General features: G+C 42.7%; 1 protein-coding gene across 1 annotated transcript in view; it reads left to right on the top strand.

Annotated features, from left to right (window-relative positions):
• Positions 1-12,190, top strand: part of CRYBG3 (crystallin beta-gamma domain containing 3) — a gene marked incomplete at both ends in the record, with an annotated part of 46,654 nt that extends 34,464 nt beyond the window's left edge. Inside the window, 5 exons of the mRNA XM_079549609.1 lie at positions 4,412-4,551; positions 7,819-7,942; positions 9,934-10,092; positions 10,576-10,735; positions 12,102-12,190. Coding sequence (XP_079405735.1) covers positions 4,412-4,551; positions 7,819-7,942; positions 9,934-10,092; positions 10,576-10,735; positions 12,102-12,190 — 672 coding nt within the window. The remainder of the gene's footprint in view (positions 1-4,411; positions 4,552-7,818; positions 7,943-9,933; positions 10,093-10,575; positions 10,736-12,101) is intronic.
• Between the last annotated feature and the right edge of the window lie 2,107 nt (positions 12,191-14,297).

Here is a 14,297-nt window from a genome sequence, read left to right as displayed (position 1 = left end):
TTTCCAAGGATTCTGTAATACAGCTATTGAAGCTTCTCCAGTGAGACTCTGGCAAAGGCCGTTTGCATAGCTGCAGGTCAGCAGGGACCGTGATGAGTTTGCGGCCATGCTTTTTTTGCAACCCCGTGGATTTGTTTGGCTTTATTGGGTTTTCTCATTTGAGTTTGCCAAATCTAAGTTTGCCAAAAAAGATGTATGAAAAAATATGTTATGTTGGTAAATCTTTCTCAGTGGGATGATTAGTAATAATTTTGGACAAAATTCATAGTGAAAATTATCTATCTTTATTATAAGGAAATGTGTGCAAATTTCCACATGCACTTGGGTTTCAGTTGTAGCACTTTTGGTTACTTTCTTTGTATCTCTACACTATTTTGTCTCCTTGAATCAGGCACCCAAGCCTTACAATGCAAAGAAAAGGCTTTTGAAAGGAAGCTTGCCCTGCATTGATCTTTAATGCTTCCAACTTGCTTCGCATATTTTCTGAACTGAAAATGTTCAAAATCCTGTTCAAAATGAACAAAATCCTGTTCTGAACTGCGAAAAATTTTGTGGTGCACAGCTTCTCTCCATCAAGTGAAGGTGAAAGTCAAAGAGGAAAGGCTGAGCTGAGCCAACCTGAGATGCACGAGAGACCTTTTCTGTGTCGATCTCCATGGCTTAACTTTTCAGCCTCACAATGTGGGGAAGGAGGAAGGCTTTCTCATTTTCCTTCCTTGCATTATGGGATATATTAACCATAGAGTGCCACACCTGCTAAGTAAAGAATATCATTGTATTTAACAGTTCGTAGGGGTGCTTGTACCTTGAAAACACTATGTAAATATAGCCTTCCTTCATCACTGGCCTCTTAAATGTATTAAATCTTTTCGAGTTTCTTCCTCGTTGATATTGACATTAAAAACAGCAGAAACTAAACCTTCAAAACTTTATTGGTGTTGGTTTAAGCAAGGCAGTTAATTCCTCAATACACAAGATCAGTTTAAATGAATTCTTTAGTGCATTGTCATTCTTGCAGTTGGCAACCCTTCACCAGAAAGTAGCATTTCAGATATTTTCTCTGAAATAACTGTGAAAAGAAGCTAATGTAACCTAGCCTTGGGAATGACTTGCCAGTGGTGAATTAATGTAGATGCCTTTATCTCATCTTTCAAAATTTGGGAGTGGAGTCCACTTAAAGTACTGTCCTAAACTTAGGTTGTCTGTTTGTCTCCTCTTGTATCTTGTTGTCTCCAGCTGCCTTTCCTCTGGCCCTCAGAGAGCCCCATTCTTCTCTGGTCCATCAGGATTTGTCCTTAGTGGAGTAAGCTGGTCCTGGCAGTCTCACACTCTCACCTATCACTGATGGCTCTTCAGCCTGAAAATGAGTTAAAATGCACCTCAGCATCCTTCAAAGAAGGGCAACAAACAAAACGTCTCTGTGAAAAGTGTAGTAGCATAGCCTCAAAACCTTCTTGGTTTTTTTTTTTTTTAACTGTTGGTGGTTTCTATGGAGCTAAGAAAACAAAATGAGAGAGAAAAGCCAGGCCAAGTCACTGCTGCCAGCTGATGGTGTAAAAAAGCATATATAAAGTGAGTAACCAGAGCATTGCTCTATATATGGTTATGGAAACGTGACAGCTTCAGTGCTTGAGACAGCAGCGTGTTTTCTGTTTCTGGACTTCACGTCTGCGCCAAGATCAGTGAAATCCTTCTAGGTCTCACTGGACAGAGTGGCATCAATCCTTGTGATCAGTTCCCAGCGTGTCTCAGATGCAACATCTGCTGCATATTAACAGACTGGGATTCTGAAAAACCTGCTGGTTTTCACATGGCCATTAAAGTTCAAGTTATCTCAGCCATGTACAGTCATTTTAATGGACTCAACCCATTTGCTGTTTGGACGATTTATAAATGGATAATGCTCGATCACTTGACTGTTCTGACTAGCACAGCATCCCTGTCCTTAATATATTGGATATTGCAAAACCGAAGTACCTATAGGCTTTGGTAGCAGTGTCTAACAACAAGGATGCCACCTGGTGCTTCCTATGCCTTCTGATGCATTTGTGAAAACTCTCCCTTTTGAACCAATTCTGCATGTGGCTTTTCCACTTAGGTGAAAGCCAGTGCCAAGGGAGTTGGCTTTCTGCAAGCTGGAGTGTGATAGCAATGCCTTGCTCAGCAAAGCAACCTGAGAAGTAGCTACGTGCACTCAATCTCTTGTTCTAGATTGCAAAGTAAGCTATAAACACACCTCATCCACCAGAAGGCAGATGGGAAGAACAGACATTCCAAAATTAAGACAGTGATGAGTTTTAATCTCTTCCCGCTTTGCACGTAGCATTCGTTTTGTAGGAGTGTAACTTTTTTATAAAAAAAAAAATCTTGCCAGGTGAATGATCCTTCTTTAAAATTATCCATCCAGTGCCCTGTCCATGAAGAGTAGCATGACTCACATTGTCTCTGCAGTAGTCAGTGGAGGAAAGCAATTTCTCTGAGGCAGGATCAGGGAGGTGGTGGAGTCTCCTTCTCTGGAGATGTTCAAGACCTGCCTGGATGCCTACCTGTGCGACCTGCTGTAGGGAACATGCTTTGGCAGGGGGGTTGGACTCGATGATCTCTGGAGGTCCCTTCCAACCCCTACAATTCTGTGATTCTGTGATTTGGACAACCAAACAACCACCTACATACCAAGTGCACTGAGTCAGAGCCAGTAAGTTTGTAAGAGCTGAAGCACAGCTAAGCTCTTAAGATACTTCACTCAGATGCACGTGCCTCTTCAAACATGAAAGTTATGTTCTCTTAATTATAAAGTATAATTCAATATTTTTTCATTCATTTCACCTGAGGCAATACCTTTGTTACAGAAGAAATTCTGCCTGCTGCAGTGAGCTGGCTATCACAGTGTGATGTCTCTGAAGAAAAAGGCTGCTGATTGTAGCAGTCAGACCTACTCTGTCTTCCTTTATCAAATACATCAGGATAAAAATTGCAAAAAAATGCTTATGATTTCAAGTTTAAAAAGCTGAAAAACCATTAAGTATTCCTTGTATGGAGATACATGGCTAAACATGAGCCAGCAGTGCCTCTGCCCATGTATCCAAGAACTCCAATGGCATCCTGGCTTGTGTAAGTTGCCAACAGGAGCAGGGAAGTGATTGTCAGCTCTGGTGAGGCCGCACCTCGAGTACTGTGTTCAGTTTTGGGCCCCTCACTACAAAAAAAGACATGGAGTGTGTCCAGGGAAGGGCAGTGAAGCTGTGAGGGATCTGGAGCACAAGTCTTATGGGGACCGGCTGAGGGAGCTGGGATTGCTCAGTCTGGAGAAGAGGAGGCTCGGGGGAGACCTTATAGCTCCCTAGAACTGCCTGCAAGGAGGTTGTGGTGAGGTGGGAGTTGGCCTCTTCTCTCAGGTAACAGTAGTAGGACAAAAAAGAATGGCCTCAAGTTGGGCCAGGGAGGTTCAGGTTGGATGTTAGGAAAAATTTCTTTTCCGAAAGCGTGGTGAGGCAGGTGCACAGGCTGTCCAGGGAGGTGGTGGAGTCACCGTCTGTGGAGGTGTTCAGGAAATGTTTGGACATGGTTTAGTGGGAAGTATTGGTGATAGATGGATGCTTGGACTAGATGATCTTGGAGATCTTTTCCAAACCTGGCATTCTGTGATTCTAAGACACAGACTTGTTATGTTTAAATGAGTTTCCCCTTGTTTTTCTCCTGATCTTGCAGCTGTAGCACAGTTATGCAAGGTGATCTTATTTACTTCATAAGAAAGTCTCTCTCCTGTAGAGAAAGGCATAAGTGAAGAATGCTGCAATTCTGTATGAGATTGATGTCTCTACTAATAATGTTAATTTTTTCAAGGTTGTCAGAAGAAAAATAGGAATGTCTGTAAAACATGGAAAACTTTTTAGGTCTGTTGCTTTTAACATTTTTCATTTTTCAGATCCCTAAGATTATTCCAGTGAACAAACCATCAAATAGCTAATGGCAGTCAGCACACAACAGTCTTGTGATTTGCCTCACTGCTTTCATAGCAATCTGCAGATCACCCTGAGAACTGCTGTAACCTGTTCCAGCTGTAAATAAACAGGATTTTTGAAAAGCAACCAAGGGCCTGATGATACTGACCAGATCGTAGAGAGATTTTTCAAATGCAAACAAAGGCCTCTCTGCATCTCTAAGTGGCTCATTTTCTGCCTTATGTCAGTGGGGAATATAATTCCACGACAATGCCACTGATAAATCCAGTATGTTTCAGGCACATGTGTTTTGTTGGGCGATGCACTTTTTCTTTCTTTGCTTCTATATTCGCTGAGGGAGCCCGATCTAACCCCCAGGCAAGTGGAAATGAAACTGAAGTGGTAAAACGTGTGCATCATGAAGTTAGACTGCTCTGAGTAAAACACTGCTTTTTCCCCCCCCCCACCAGGTTTTCGCTGAGCCCTCCCTCAGTCTGTTTGCACTGGAGTGCTGCAAGGGCAGAGAGCTGCACTTCAGTGAGCCTGTCAACTCCGTTCTGAATGAAGACCTTCATTTTTACACTCAGTCTGTATGGGTGAGAAGTGGACTGTAAGTATGGGAGAAATATCCTTGTTATTTGGGGGAGCTAATACTAAGCGTGTTTCCTAACAACTGCTGCCTTTTTTCATAGGATGCATTTTAGATTCTAACTTTTGAGACGTTTCAAAATCCTAAAATGTTGAATGCTAGGTCCACCTTTTGTACCAAGATTCAAAATGAACAAGACCTCTGGGCAGAGGATGCATTTTGTCCCTGAAAGAACCACCCTTTTATCCCCATGCATTAACAAATAGTAGAGCCTGTTGTTCAAACCAGGAGCCAAAAGTAAATCAGTAAATTCATGACTCACAGGTAGAGCAAACTTGAACTGCCTTTGTTAACGGGCTGTAAAATACCAGCTGCAAAGTGCAGTGATTTATTGTGAGCCACTGCAGTGGCTCAGTGGAGCTTGGCATGCTGCTCAGCTGCCACAGAGGCAGTGACTTGTGAGAGCAGCTCCAGGCGGATGGGACAGCTGGAGCAGTAATTTGCTTCTGCTGTTTGTTTAACCCCACTGCGACTGGGAATAAACACCCATGCTCTTCTGTGAAACCCATTTTAAGTCTGCAGAAATTATCTTCCAACCTCTTTCCCATCTCTCCCTTTCACCTTCTGGAGAAGCTCCCAACCGCTCTGTCCAGCCGAGTTTCAGGGCTGCACTTCAACAACAGGAACAGAGAACTTGCTGGGTCTTGTAACTGAGGCTGACTGGAAAGCACTGTCCTTCAAATATGACACACATTTCCTCTGTGCATTTTTAACCCTTTTCCCACCTCTCTCATGGCATTCACATACACAAGGCTGTAGTTTTCTTCAGAGTCTTACTGGATACAAAAAAAAAAAAAAAAAAAACAGTGCCAAATTTAACTACTTGGCAGGAAACTAATGTGGACTGTTTACTGCTTATGTACACCTCTGTTGTGATTTTTATGATGAATTTCTCAAATGGATCAAATTTGGTGCCACGTAAAATAAAAACTCTTCTACAGGTATCTGTGATAAGACTGCTTGAGCACTCGTCTGATACTTAAAGATTGGTACAGAGCTTGAGCCTAATCCAGCTCATGCTCCCAGAGCGAGCATCTGCTGTTGTTGCTTTTGAATTGTACTATCACTAAGGTTGCAAAAGGCCTTTTACAGCACTCAGTCCAACCCCCATCCCATCCCCACCGTGCCCACTAACCACCTCCCTCAGTGCCTCACCCAGACATTTCGTGAATACCTCCAGGGATGGTGACTCCATCAGCTCCCTGGGCAGCCTGTGCCACTGCCTCACCACTCAGAAGAAATGTTTCCTAATATCCATCCCAAACCTCCCTGGCAGAACCTGAGGCCGTTTGCTCTTGTCCTGTCACTATTAGGTAGGAGAAGAAGTCAACTCCCATGATGCCATGAGGTGACTTGAGGCTCCCCATGACGGCAAGCAGCTACAGTGCAAGACTGAAAACAACACATACACATTCCTGGGTGCTGCTGGTTTAGAGGAGGAAAGGCTGTCACTGGGAGTAACACCTGACTTATTTCAGTTGAGAAATACTTGTGTAGAGGTGTTACAAGCTATAGGGTACCTTATGTGGGAATCTTTGTATAAGCTGTCCCTGCCTTCTCAACAGATGTGCAGAAATGGCAATTAATGGCTTTGTTCATGGAGTTGGTTGTTAAGGAAGGCTGAGGGCTTTGGGACACGGTTAAAAAGCACATGAAAGTATGTGCAGTGTTCCAGTCCTTTCCCCATCTTCCAGTTAATTTCTGAGCTTTGCAGCCTGCAGAGAGTTGGGGCAGAATAATCACTTGCCTGGCTGGACTTCCTCTGAGCTCCCTGTGATGCTCTCCAGGAAGTAGAACTCCACAGCCTGTCCTCATCCTTCACTACAGCTGAGAGACTAAGGGTGTGATGGGATTGCAGGAAGTCTGTGAGATGTCGTAGAGTACTGCCTGTAAGTTCATGAAGGTGGATTTAGAGGGGTTTGGGGTTCCTTGTCCCAAATCCTACTGTCAGCCTTAGACAAATGACAGAGTAAGATTTATGTATATGTGATGGCTTCTTGCTGTCGTGCCACCTCAGTGAGAGAAAGCACAAGTCTGGGGTGTGCTTTGGTGAAGGGCTCCAGGGTCTGGGAAAGGTGGCATGGTGTGGCGGCTGCTATCTGCATGAAACCCCTGATGAATTTTGTCTGTGTCACCAGATGTGTGCCAGCATAAGCATATGCTTTGGCAACATAAGCCAATTTCATATGAGACTGCTCAGTATTCCAGGAAAACCATTAAAAGCAGATTTTCAGTGGCTTCACAGAAAGCATCGCAAGACAAAAGACAGAAATGGGTTGTAAGTATAAAGAACCTGCAGCGATTGTCAGTGCTGATCCAAATACCCGTTATTTGAAAAAGCAGTGATATAACCTCACTAAGGGGCACGACACTGTTGGACCATTTCAGCTGCATTGGAGTTCCTTCCAAGCAAGGCTGTCTGTCTGCTCCCCCAGACATTCAGAATGGGAAAAGTGCACGACAGGTGCTGTAAGCACTGCTTGTGGATATTTTCTTGCTGACTTGAAGCAAAGTGTGCAGCCATCCCTCTTGTTCTTGGCAGCTGACTTTGTAAAACAGGTAACTGGGGGAACCAGTATTTGCTTTGTGTTCAGATGGGTTAATGAGTCAAACATTTAGGTTCACTGTCTGTGCAACAATGTCCTATTGATTGAAACAAAGCTGATCTGTGATCCTGAGGCTGCCTTTGTAAGCAGCAACACAGCAGCTACTGAGCAGATGTCTAGATAACAAGGGATCTGTATGTACTGGTCCTTGAACTCTGTGTTAAAGGTTTCAGCCATGTTCACATCCAGATATATTCACTGCAGTAAAGTCTGTTACAGCAATTTATGGTGTTTGAAGTAAATATTTGTTATGTATTTTTGTATTCTATATGTGGAATAGCTTTAGCTGTTAAAAAAGAAAACACAGCCCGTGGCTTCCTAATTTCCTAATGCACAGTCACTGCAGCCAGCATTATTCCCATCTGGGTTCATGCAGAGATTCTCAAATTTGTGGGAGAAGCTTGGGGGGAACTTCTAAGTTTGAGCTAGGAGAAAACATCTTAATTTAGACAAAACAAACAAACCGCAAGAATGAGTGCTGTCCTGGAGCATAGTAATACAGCTTTGATGGTGTCCCTGCAGTGGGGAGGACTGGGGCCTTTGAAGAGCACAGTCCTGAACATAAACCCGCATTTTAGTTTAGTTAACATGCAGCCTTCTGTGTTCTGCTTTCTGTATCCAGGTGGATTGCATACGAAGGATGTAATTTTTTAGGAAAGCAGATTCTCTTGGAGCCCGGTGAGATTTCCAACTGGAATGAGTACAGTGGCTGGAAAGTAATTGGCTCCCTTCGTCCGGTGAAGCAGGTACTGTAAGAGTCTGTGAGGACAATTTGTTTTAGACTGAGTTTAGTGTAAACTAACCAAATATAATGTTGCACATAGCGCTTCTTCAATCAGGCCAGATGATGACAGCCAGAAGGACATATGGAGAGGTTACTGAAGCAGAAAATTCTTCCACTGGCAGTTACTGAGATCTATATTAGGCTCCTAAAGGGAAATAATTCCTTGCTTCTCGGAGCCAAGCATTAGCATGTTCTCTAGATGCTCTATTTTTACATTTGCCATATAGAAATGAGAAAACCAATTCTGTATTGACTTGTTTTGCAATTAACACAAGTGGAAGTGAGGACAAGTTGTTCCGTGCTATAGCCTGGACTTCCAAAAGAAGCAAAGTTTATGCTGTGCCACCAGATTTTCTCTCCCTGCCTCACCCCAAGTAATGTCAGTGTCACGTTCTGCCCCTCTGCCTTTCCAAGTTGCATCAGGTAACACAGGTGAGCTCCACTGTGTGTGAGCCCAGCCACACGCATCTGTGGGAGGGCAACGTCCTGGGAGAAGGGAGGAGGGCAGGGAGACGAGGAGGGAATGTGAGCAGTAACTTCACTGGAAGAGTTGTCATTAGTTCTGCTGCTCAGAGAATAGCTTGTGTACGCTTAGTGACAAATGCTGCTTTATTTTTAAATAACAGATTCAACTGAGGACATGTTGCAGTGAACAGCATGATCATGTTTAGCAATAGTTTTGCATTATATGCTTCCCCACTGGAAAAGGGAATTTTTTTTTTTTTTTAATGATTTATTAGTCTAGGAAGCTTACAACTCCCTGGAGTTCTGTGAAAGAGGTAGCCAGCAAAAGATCCCACTTTGGCACTGTTTTTACAAATAATAATGCAAATAATATGTGCCGATCTTAAAAATAGAATTCTCTCTTCAGCCACAAATACAAAGAGCTTTTGTGTTTGGTAGCATCCCTTTGTATATTGCAACAGTGAGTAACATTCTAAGTAGTACCTTGTGTATTTTGCTGGGGATCTGGGCATTTGGAGCTTGCTTTTGTTTTAAATCCTGCAGACTGAAAGCTTCCTTGAGTTTGTGCAGTCGGCTCATTGTGCCTAACGCTTCTGTGGCATATGGGTATTTTTTTAAGACTGGGATAATTCTGCAAACCTGCACCACTTTATATTTCCTCCTCCCTTCTGTGTCAAGTCTGCTGGTGCTATAGGTAGTGCAAGAGAAATCTGAATGCTTGAAACTCACATGATTCAAGATAAGACACAATAGTTGTACCTTTTTAAGTTCTCTTCCCTGTAAAGAACAACTATACAGTATATTTATTGATACATATTTGTTCATGGATGCTTGGTAGGAGAGAGGCTTTATTGTCTCTTAACATAGGGTTTGCTTTATTATGGAAAAAAGGAGGTTCAAAACTGGTACCTGGAGGGAGCTGCCCTTCAGTTGTTCACTTTCCTTTATTTGCTCCAAAATCAGTGAATAATGGAGGAAAAACTGAAACCCTGTAGTAGCCCTACAGAGCAGTCTTATTTTTTGAGTAAGCTGTGTAAGCAGTGATGCCAGCTGAGTACCGTTTTCTATGCATGTTCAAGAGCAAAGGTCAAACTTCTGTGCTACGTATTCCAGTTAGTAGTGTTGAACTTGCTGGATATGCAACTCAGCAAGTTCTGTATTCAGAAAATGAAAAGCTTGTGGATTATAGCCCATTTACTGGCCTTGGAGTGAAAGAAATGTGAACTAAAGCCATTTGCATATCACAGGGATTAGTTCTATAAATACATTGAAGTATACCCTCTCTGCCATTGCTGCTTACAGCTGTCTGTGTGAGAAACATTTAGTTCTGTCTTACGTGCACGTTCACTTCAACTAAAAATAATAGTATTTATGGTGATCATTTAGAACTGGGAATGCAGCAGTTTAGAAAACTGATGTAAGATGGAGACATTCTCCCATCAACTTTTGCAGTCTGTGTGATATGACTCTCCCTTGCCATCATTTCAGCCAGCAGTGTACCTCCGAATCAGGAACCGAGCCCAAGGCAAATACCTGACAGTAGCTGGAAGTCTGGCAGATGTAAGAGCAACATCAGTGTGCGTGTCTCCGTACAGCGGCAAGGATACCCAGATCTGGCACTACTGTCGTGGGCTCTTCAAATCCAAGGTGTGTTTCCAGGTGCTGGAGTGTGTTACTTTAACTGGACTTCCTCAAAAACACAACTCACTGTGTAGATTTCCTCATTAATACCAGAATCGCTTTTGGCCTTTCCTGTGCGTCTTCAGCCAAAGCTCCCATAGGCCACATGTTCCTACTGTGTATGGACAGATTTGCTCTGTCTGCTTTGGCAAGCTGGATGGACAGCTTTTCACATCTGGCAGTGATGTTCCTGAAAGAAGGAACCTGGTTTTCTTGAAAGTCTCACTTTTCTGAAAGTTCTATTACCTTTGAAGAATTAGGAATTTCTCTGAAAGGGAATACATGAAGACCTTCTGTGATCAAGCTATCAGTCAACTGCTGAATAATCTGCTCCTAGCTTAATTGCCACTATGGTTACTGCAGTACTATCAGTGCCTGAAACAGAAACAAGTAGGGCACAAAAGCAAGGCTCTGCGCTGGCTGGATCTCACTTGTCTTCTTGCTTCTTAGGTTAACGATGCCTGTCTGGATGTCATTGGTGGCAGAGATGTGCCAGGGGCCAAAGTCGCACTCTGGGTAGAACATGGGAAGGAGAGGCAGAAGTGGAGACTCAATGAGGATGGAACCATCAGTTCATACCTCAGTGACCAACTGGTGCTTGATATTAAAGGTATTTAAAAAACAGACAAAGCAGAACAAAAAACAAAACAAAACAAAGCCACTCATATGTTCTAATTGCAGTATTCCTGCTCATTTGTACCTAAGTACTGAATCCCCTCTCTCTCACAAGTTTAATATTCAACTGCACAAGAAACAGTCTTGCCAACAGTGGCACAAGAAAGTCTGTGGAGAACCTTATTCTTTGATCCCGGAGGTTTATAAGTAGTGCTTAGAGCAAGAAATGGCTCTTGGAAGACAAAAAAGGGAGGGAAAAGCAAACCAGAGAATAGATGTGCCTCAGTAAGAGAAATACCTGTCATGTTTTCAGACTTGTTAAAATTCTTGTTGCTTAAGTCCTAGTCCTGCTGACCAACGATGGCAGTACCACCTATGAATCTCAAATGCTAGTACTGATGGCAGTTCCTACAGTATCAGAAAGCTGTGCTGCAGGGATGTATTGAGGGAACTGGGCTTGTTTAGCTTGGGAAAGAGAAGGCTCTGGCGAGACCTCATTGTGGTATTCCAGTATTCGAAAGGAGCTTATAAACAGAAGGGGGAAGGGCTGTTTACAAGGGTGGATAGTGACAGGACAAGGGGGAATAGTCTTAAACTGAGACAGGGGAGGCTTAGGTTAGATATTAGGAGGAAGTTTCTTGCACACAGGGTGGTGACGCTTTGGAACAGGTTGCCCAAGGAGGCTGTGGATGCCCCATCCCTGGAGGCATTCAAGGCCAGGCTGGATGTGGCTCTGGGCAGCCTGGTCTGCTGGTTGGCGACCCTGCACACAGCAGGGGGGTTGAGACTAGGTGATCATTGTGGTCCTTTTCAACCCAGCACTTTCTGTGATTCTACCCTGAGAGTGAGGCATACCATCTGATTGCTCTTTAGAGCACAAATTTCCTTCAGTGAACTTTTATTAATGGCATAAGAAGGCACCATTACTTCTATGCTACATGTATTCTAAGGAGGCAAATTATAAGGACTTAGTAATTCTGGGGTTGAAGTGAGTATTCAACGCTAAATAATCCCCCAGATCTGACGTTGTGTGTTTGCACTGTAGCAATACTAAGTTAAAAATCCACCAACACAGTGGGAGCAGAGGCTCTGTCGAAGCAAAATGCCTTTAGCAGTCGTGCCTCTGTGCACAAAGCTGCACTGGGGACTCTGCTTCTGAACTAACAGAGCTCCTCAGGGCTTCAGCTGATAAATGAGTTTGAAGGAGACAAACAGCAGCAGAAGTGCAAACACTGCCTCATCTCTGACAGAATTTCTCTAAGATAATTTTCATACTTCGTGGCACTTTTAAAAGATTCTGTTGAGATTCTCAGCATTTGTTTTCAAATTGTTTGCCCTCATGAGTTTGCTTTATTTTTAAGGAGGAAATTACTATGACAAGAATCACATCATTATGAATGAGCCAGAAGAGGACAAACGTTCGCAAAAATGGGATATTGAAATACTGTGAGTAAAACCCACCACAGAGATGGACCTTACGTGGTTTATCAGCACCTGGAGGAAAAAAAAGTACTACTGAAGTCATGCACCACTGGAACCTTATGCAGTAAATCCTGTCTTCCTTCACTCAAAGCACCACTCCTAAGCCAAGTGAATTTGCACAGACCTGAAGGATGTGAGGATGAGCTCATGTCTTTCCCAGGGACTGAACTATAAGCTGATTCTTTGGAGGCCTCTTATGAAAGTTAATGTTATTCTTCATCTGAAGTCTTAAAGTAAATGCACAAGGCTAGACAGATGCTTTGTGGGATATGAACTGCAAGGGATAATATGGGAAAGGCTCTTTAGAAATACTGACATTTCCTTTCTCTCAGAAAATGATGAAAGCTCATTCTTCAGCAGGTGCACTCATGAGCTTCAAAGAGGTTGAGTTGGACTTCTTTAGACCAAGAGAAACAGTTGAGGCTCAAAGCGAAACTGAATCTCAATCCATACCTCCTGCTAAAGTGCAATTTATTTTGTTCAAAAGACAAATTTGAACTGGAATTCCCAGCTCAGTGCATGAAATGGGGCAATAAAACCCTGTTACCTCCCTAGTCTTACAGGTAGGCCCTGGTCTTGTTTGTTTCAGCAATACCTAATTTCCAAGTTTAGGAAGTTCTTTTGCAGACCCAGGGGCTGTTTCCAACCCGTGAATTTCTGAGTTATCCCTGAAGATCACCTTTAACATGTAGGCATAGGTGCATCTATCCAGAGTGTAAGCTATCCTGGGTCAGGTTAGATTTCTAAAAGATTTACAGAATTTGGAGCAGTAATGATTTAGCTCTAGCTGTATTTTGTTGTCATGTATATAGACTAATTTAATACAATGTAATTTGATCTTAAATCCATGTCTTCCTTCAGAAGATAACTCACCAGGTGCTAGCAGCCAGCCCTGCTTCATGTCAGGAACATAGTGGCATTTAAAGGTTACTCAGGCTCATCAGTGTCCTCTTTGCCCAAAGGATGAGGTGTTAGATCAGTGATGACCAGCCCAACTTGCTGGCAGTTTCTTCAATGTCAGCAAGGTGCAACCATCCTACCTGCCCTCTCTTAAGATTGGCAGAGCACAGTACCTTACTGCACTGCAATTGGTACAGGCTTGGAAAAGAACATCTTCCTCATACAGGACTGATACAGAGGAGGAACTGCAGCCGCCTGTAGGGCTGCTACTACCTGAAGTGGTGGTCCTTAGCTCACTGCTAGCTTCATTGGATTTCTGCGTGACTAAATGAATTACTTCATTGAATAGATAATATTTTCTTTCCTATTTGTTTATGCAGGGCGTGTGTTTCTATTTAAGGAGTTTAGCTAAGGAATTTTAGTTTCCAAAAGCAGAAAGTGTTCCTGTGCACTTAAGCAGGATTTGACCTTAAATGGAAACACATAACTCTCAGAAATAAAATATATGGATGTCTATTTTTGTATGAAATTGAGCTCTATAGCGTACTATTTAAAAATAAAAAAATACCTGTGTACTTGCACTTATATTTTGCATTCTAAAGTTATCACAAATCTGCTGTTACGGAACTCCCGATGTATGTATATATTTCTACAACTAAAGCACTTGTCCTGCTTTTTTAATGTAAATCAGTATATCAAGTGTTCTCCAAGTGACTCACTTTCCATATGCAATTTCAAAACCTGGTTGGAAGGTTCTGGTCTTTCAGGCTGAGAGCACCTAAATCATGTGGGGTGGTGTCCCAGTGCTTCATAACCAAATAAATCAGGCTTTTGTACTTCAGAGATCTTCCACGTAAAATGCCAAGCATGTATATTTTAATTGTATAAAAGTTTTTAGAAGGAATTTTTTGCTTGTCTGTTTCTTCTTTGTTAGCAGATACCAAGTACGTTCCCGTAAAGTGGTTTTTTTTTTTCAAATGGCCTAAACAAGGAAATAAGTACGTATATTCAGTAAGACACAACAACGCTGTGTGGGGTTGCTCATTAAATACAGATCTTAGACTATCCAAATATCTGCAACACTCCCATCAGAATCCACTTGAGAGACGTGAAGATCCTTTTTCTAGGAGTAGCACTAATCTGGCAATTAAAGGCAAGATAAGCTGTTCCACTGT

The sequence above is a fragment of the Tetrao urogallus genome (assembly GCF_951394365.1).
Source record: "Tetrao urogallus genome assembly, chromosome: 1".
NCBI lineage: Eukaryota > Metazoa > Chordata > Aves > Galliformes > Phasianidae > Tetrao > Tetrao urogallus.
The sequence above is the reverse complement of the archived record's forward strand: the minus strand, read 5'-3'. Positions and strand labels throughout refer to the sequence as shown.